At 36.0% G+C, this 6,754-nt stretch overlaps 1 protein-coding gene across 2 annotated transcripts; it reads left to right on the top strand.

Moving 5' to 3' along the window:
• Positions 1 to 5,981: 5,981 nt before the first annotated feature.
• On the top strand, positions 5,982 to 6,341 carry LOC119824549 (keratin-associated protein 6-2). Of its 2 annotated transcripts, XM_038344733.1 has the most exons (2): positions 5,982 to 6,049; positions 6,164 to 6,341. In XM_038344733.1, the coding sequence occupies exons 1-2, from the start codon at positions 5,982 to 5,984 to the stop codon at positions 6,339 to 6,341; spliced, it is 246 nt and encodes an 81-aa protein (XP_038200661.1). The 2 variants fall into 2 exon arrangements, with proteins under 2 accessions (XP_038200661.1, XP_038200660.1); XM_038344732.1 differs by having other exon boundaries at positions 5,982 to 6,341.
• Positions 6,342 to 6,754: the final 413 nt, after the last annotated feature.

The following is a 6,754-nucleotide window of genomic DNA, read 5'->3' on the forward strand; positions in this document are numbered from 1 at the left end:
GCGCCACCACCGCCCGGCTTCTTTCATTCTTAAACCTAGTTTCTTTTTCCTACCTTAGGTTTGTTTGATCTAATATTTACGGCAAAGAAAGAAGTAGACTACTGTGTTTACCAGGCCCAAACATCTTTCATCTTTCCTCTTACCTATTCTGTTATCCACCTATGTATTAAACACTGGCTTTGGAGCCTAGGAATGGCAAGCCAGACCTGAATGGTAAAACTCATCATGGCTAGATCAAATGTGTAATAAACCAAGAAAGTAAAAAAAAAATATTATTAAAATTTCAAAATAAGAAAAACAGACATGAGAATAGAAACAAGAAAATAAAACAACACAAAATCCCAGGAATACTATCAAGGTTGGAGTAAAATCTCATTTTGTTTTCAGAGAAAAATCAAGTCTTCCAGATATTCAGTAGTATGGAAAGCAGTGGTTAAATTTTATATGAATTATATAATAAGAATAAAAACACTAGGTGGCAATTTTCACAAGAAAGTGTATAAGACCTATAAAACACAAAGGGGTTATTTAGTGGTGAGAAAATCAGGAAAGAATTCCATAAGAGTGTCACTTGACTTGAGGCACTAAGCAAACATAGCAATAGCCCAGTCACTTGGGACAGGAGGACAGAAGGCTGATGGTTTTATGACTACAACTGGGAGAATGTAACTGCCAGCTCAGTCTGGAGAGCTTGTTCCAAATCTTTCCTTATTCAGTCACCCACCTTGTGATAAACTTAACCAACACTTATTTTCTCAAACATGAGGGTGACAGCAATCTGCCTTACTCAGGACATCAGATTACAAGAATAAATTGAGATAATGTGTGTAAAAATACTGGGCAAATAATACAGATTGCTTAGTGGTATACTTTTCAATGTTTAGTGAAAGTTTAGAATATTTTTGAAAGTAAAACCTATAAATCCAATATATGAGAAGGGCTTAGGGACTCATGTATAAACTAAATTATATGAAAATTTCTAGAATATATTTCATGGGCAGTAAGGATTCACTATCTAACAACTATTTGACATTGACTAACATATCCTACTGGCTAGTACTCAAGGAAATTATCAAAGTGCTTGTATCCCAAACAATCAAATATTTTACTATGTTAATGTTTGATTTTTTTCTGGAAGTTCCCCCCAAACATCACATGATATTTTTTCCCTAGCAGAAGCCTAAACATGCTATTAAGTAAAATGCGGTAGAAATATTTCATAGTCATTCTGTAAATGCTGATTTTGAGAAAACCCATGACATCATGTTCAATGGCATATGCTTGATGCTATAGTTTTCTTGAAATATAATGAAAATGACTTAGGGTGCATGAAGGTCATGTAAAAGGTAATTTACTTGTAAAAGCATTTTACTAACTTCATTACAAAATGTTAAAATTATAGTACACATATAGTCCATAGAATATGTGCCTTTAAACTCTAAAGTTGTTGTATTAAAGTATGTGAAAATCCAGCATTTAAGTATAATCAAATATGGATATCCAAAAATCTATTACAAATGAACATTTAAAACTATGGTGTGATAAAAAATAGAATGAGGTAATCACATTTATTTAGTGCAGTTTCTACCCCAAACTCTTTCCAAGGTAAGAAGCATAAGGAAATAATAATATAAAATGATTAAATTCCACTTGAGAAAAGCAAAACTGGGCTCAGGAGAGCATAAGCATATGATATCTAAATACCTTGATTAATTTAATTTTTCTTTTTCTTTTTAATTTATACTTTAAGTTTGTATTTATAAGTGGTATACCAACATTGAAATGTTAATTTGATGTAATTTCCATTTTTTACTAGAAGGTAGTTGATAAGTACAAGTTATATGAGGCACTAATTCTGATCTGATTATCCATGGATGTGTGTAGTACAGGCTGTTTTTGTTTTTCTGGGTCAACATCTTCATGGGAGTTACTGGAAGCTACACAATCTGGATGGGAAAACTTTGAGAGAATTTGGTACTTTGTGTTTTGGAAGTAGGTGTTGTGGTGCTGAAAAGCAAAGCATCCATTCCGGGGCCTCTGTAAAGGGAGATTCATAGTCTCGAATTTCAAAATTGCTAGAAGAGAAAAGAAACTGAAAAAAAATTCTCAATGAAGTTTTATTTTCTTGATGTTTGTTCCTAGGGATGAAGCATAGTAGATGGACCAGGAAAACCAGTAACTAATATGTGGCTCAGGGAGGAAGGGGGATTTCTCAACAAAGGGAGAAAGAATGCTTGGTACAGAAAGCCATCACAAAATGATACTGACATCTGGGTGAAAACCCTATGGAAGAATTCACTTTAGTAGATTTAAATTATTATTTCTACCATCTGAATTCCAGTATTGGATTGGAGTGATGATACTTTTGGTTTATATTGTCCTCTACTTGTGATCTCATGAGTGTTAGAATGAAAAAAGACCTGACGAGTTTGGAGTGTGCATGATTCTAAAACTATACTCAAATCACATCTAGACAATCAAGATAAGTAAAAATAAATAAGAAAATTATAATTCTAAAACATTTGGAGTTCATGTAGGGTGATATCAAGGATTGGGTAAACATATGAAATGGCAAGTTTAAATTAGAATCTTGCTTAATAGATGTAGCTGTTAATATACATATAGCTTTAAGTCATTTTCTAGACCTCAGCAGTATTATTGTATTTCAGATCAGATGCACTTTTGTCTTTGCTACTCTTGTTGGTCTTGTAAAATTAGGAACTTACTTGGTTTCTACCACTTGATACTCAGGAGGCTCCTTTCCACCATAAGTTGAAACAATTGAAAATTTCTCCAGTGATTTCCAGTGTAGTAGTATCAAAGAGTTCCACAATGGTCCAGAATGGAGCAGAACAAAGTTTATTTATTTGTGAATAAACTCACAGTAAGAGCAGCAGTCCACAGTCCTCTGCATGCGCTGGGAACTGGAACCGAATCCAGCATGCTTTTCATCTGCATTTATAGTACACAAGAGTACCTTAAAGGTTATTGGCTGAAGGAGTTCCCACAACAATCCAGAAGTCTCCAACAGGCACTATCATCCATGGCTGAGTATAAGAGGTTATACTGTTTTTCAACTTGGGGTGTCATGACTGTTTGAATGACAAAGCAGCTATAGAGTTTGGAAAGATGTGGCAGTATTTCCATTTTTCTTCTTGCAATATTAGAAACAACAAATTTTGCAGTTGGGATTGTTAAAGATCTTCTCTGGGAATGACTGTTTCTGTGCATATATCTGACCTTGCAAAAGCCCAGTTCCCAAAATAATGCCTTGGGTCTAGCATGAGCTTATCTAAGAGCTGTAGAACTCAGCTCATTTGTTCAAGTGAAGCCTGTGCAGAGATGAAATCCCAGAAGAGAAAAATTTATGACTTTCTTTGTAATTTGCTTCATGGAAACTGTGCATTTTAGTCAGGAGCAGGGGTGTGAATCAATGAGTTTATGATCTGATCCTTGAGATTAAATGTAGGATTAGAATTCCAGGGTTAGATTATAGGGACCTAGGAACATGGAAAGCAGCATTATTAGGATGATGAATACACTTGATCCCACATTTTTGATGTCCCTCCATGTCCTGTAGAGGATGTAGTCTTTCCTCAGCTTGTTTTAAGAACTACTCATCTTTAGAGTTTATGAGATTTAACAAAGTTAAAGTACAAGTCCTTATGACAAGGTGCCCAAAAGTAACTACAAACAACAACAAGAACACAGCAATATATTGCTGATCAAATAATTATTTTGGTAGATTTGTACTCTGAGAAAGAACAAAGGAGAGAGGGAATACCAAGCTACGATAGGCTTCTTCACCCTGCACAATGTGTACCGGCCTCTGTTAAGCTTCACATCCTTTTTAAAATATGACGTCCTTGGAGCAGGTGTCAGTGTCACAAGTGATGCAATCTACCCTACATCAATTTGAGGATAACCAGCTGTCTTAAAAGTCTGAGGAATACTGATAAATGATGCTGTTCTAAGCTTCTTTATTATGGATGTGGATGAATTTTGAAACTCCTTAGTGATAGGAATGAAAGATGAAGTTCATTGAAAGATGTATTTTTTTCACTCTTTGTTTAACTACATCATTTCCGGTATTCTGAAAGATAGTCTGTATCATGTATGTGGAACAAGGAGTAACAATGCACACATACTATTTACCACTAAGGTAGTATATGACATCAAACTTTTACATATGGAGGGATATAAATATAAACATTAAATAGAGTTATACAGAGGAGAGGCACAAACACACTTTGTGAACATTTCTGATTTATTTGAATCTCTAAAAGGATAATTTAAAATTAATCAGAAAATATAAAAAGAAATAATACTTTTTTGATGTTTGGGGGGATGTAATAGAAATTTTAGAGTCAAATTAGTCAACTGCTCAACCATGCAAACAAGCAGCCACATCCTACATTTACCACCTAAATCCTGACCATGCTTTGACCTTTAGTAGACTCTTCAGCTCTTCAGGGTGGCCTCAATAGGAACTGGTATATTTAAGCCTTCAATTTGGATATAATCTCTGCCTAGTTCTCATGATCATCTTAGGCTTATTTACTGTAAAATATGGATCTTACTGAAAGTTCAAAGGTGGTCAGTATTATCTTTCCCTTCATGAGCTAAATATTTTAATCCATGAACAAAAGAAAACTTTAGTAGTGCATAGTAAGTCTTTAAAGACTTAAGAGTAAAGAGTAGAGCCATCAATGTAGCAGAAAGAAAACTCTTTCAATAGGACCATATATGAAATCTTGATTTAATGCATAAATTGGAATATTCTTTAGCTGTGGCATAAGGGCAACAAGGAAAAATATTACACAAAGAACTGATACTCATTCTTCTGTCTTACATTTTGGAAAGGTTAACATGATATGACTGTTGAGGAGCCTGAGAATATGTCATATTTCAGACTCACAACAAACACCTTTTTGGGGGTGTAGAAGTCTCAGAATTGGAAAATTACTGAGTAATTTTGGCCACTGTGAGTAGATGCTAAGAATGATATTTTTCCCTATTTAATTTCTGTAAAGTGTTAGAAGCCGCAAGGGAGTCTTAGCTGTCAGCATCCTGAAATTGCTCATCATCTTTTAACTTCCAAATTAAAGGCGAAGAGACATTAATACATGGAGAAGAAAATGGCTTATTAAATTCCACAAATGCACATGTATATCATCTACAACGTCTGATAAGATCTCAATTTCAGTAGTTTCTTATCTAAGTGAGATTTAAAAATTTTGTTTTTTCATCCAAATAAAGTTATGTTTTTAAAGGTGCCTCAAAAACAAGACATAATTTGGTACTGAAAACAAGAGCTAAGAGAAAGAACGCTGATGTTCTCAGCATGTTCTTAACATACATGGCATTTGGAGGAAGGAAGGATATACAAGGCTCACATACAGATAGCATATTAGTTACATCTATAAGTTATAAGAGGCCCTTTCGATGCTTTTGTACTTAAATTATCAGATATATGATATCTGTAGAGATGCTGGGTAGAGGGAGTTGTAAAAGTGAAGACAGGTAGGAGAATCTGGTAATTTAGAAAGAGTACAAAATAGTAGGAGAGAGGAGGAGAGGGGAGAGAGAGAAAGGGAGAGAGAAGAGAGGGAGGGACACAGACACATACAGACAGATTTTCTTACATTCTCTTCTAACCTTGCTATATAAGATACACATTTGATGACAAATGTAAAGAGTAATTTTGTGCATGGTAACATGATTTGACGGAGAAGCTTCTCTACTAGATGGTCTTTAAATGAAATGAGAGTTTATGGAGTAATGTACTCATTTTAAGCAACCATTATGGGTTGTCAACAGTGACTAGAATGCAATTGTTTAGATGTTTGTTAGTTAAGTCAGGGAATGAATGGTATACCCCGACAATTACTGGCAGTATATAAAGGGCTCAGGATAGTAGAGGCAGCTATACTTGAAAAATATCCTTTTGCAACCCAAGTGAATTCTCCCCTATTGACAACATGTGTTGTAACTACTATAGAAGCTCCTGTGGCTATGGCTGTGGCAATGGCTGTGGCTATGGCTCTGGCTATGGCTCCGGCTATGGCTCTGGCTATGGCTCCAGCTATGGCTCTGTCTATGGCTGTGGCTGTGGCTCTGGCTGTGGCTATGGCTCTGGCTATGGCTCCAGCTATGGCTCTGTCTATGGCTGTGGCTGTGGCTCTGGCTGTGGCTATGGCTCTGGTTATGGCAGTGGATATGGCTCCGGCTATGGCTGTGGATATGGTTCAGGCTATGGCTGTGGATATGGCTCCTACTATAAGTCTGGATGCTGTGGCTACCGACCATCTTGCTACAGAAGATGCTATTCTTGCTGCTAGAACATCCCCAGAAGAGGAGCAGTTGCTTCTGAACTGACACTTCTGAAGATAATGCTACTTTAAAGACCCATGGCCAAGAAACTATGAATTTGTCCAAGCCTTTGACCTCCCGCTACGCATTTTTAGAAGGCATCTTTGTGATCTGGGATCTGCAGTATCATCTTACTAGCCCTCAACTGTCAGTCTTTCCTCTCTTGCCTTCTGGTTCCGTTGTCTCAATGTGTTAATGGCTGTAACATCTACAGCTGGGAACATAATTTCTTTTCAATAAAATGGGCCTTGGTTTATAACAAACCTTTCTGTACTAGTTTGTGAGCTATCCCTGCTTTGGCTTATCTTGAAAACTGGGTTAACTCTACATTGGCTGAAGTTTAAGGATCACTTTGATTTGATAGGTGTGAACCTTCTTATTT

This window comes from Arvicola amphibius, chromosome 10, assembly GCF_903992535.2.
Source record: "Arvicola amphibius chromosome 10, mArvAmp1.2, whole genome shotgun sequence".
NCBI lineage: Eukaryota > Metazoa > Chordata > Mammalia > Rodentia > Cricetidae > Arvicola > Arvicola amphibius.

Bases quoted from the DNA above. Each gene is read 5' to 3' on its own strand.
- LOC119824549 (XM_038344732.1), top strand. From the start codon at position 5,982: ATGTGTTGTAACTACTATAGAAGCTCCTGTGGCTATGGCTGTGGCAAT.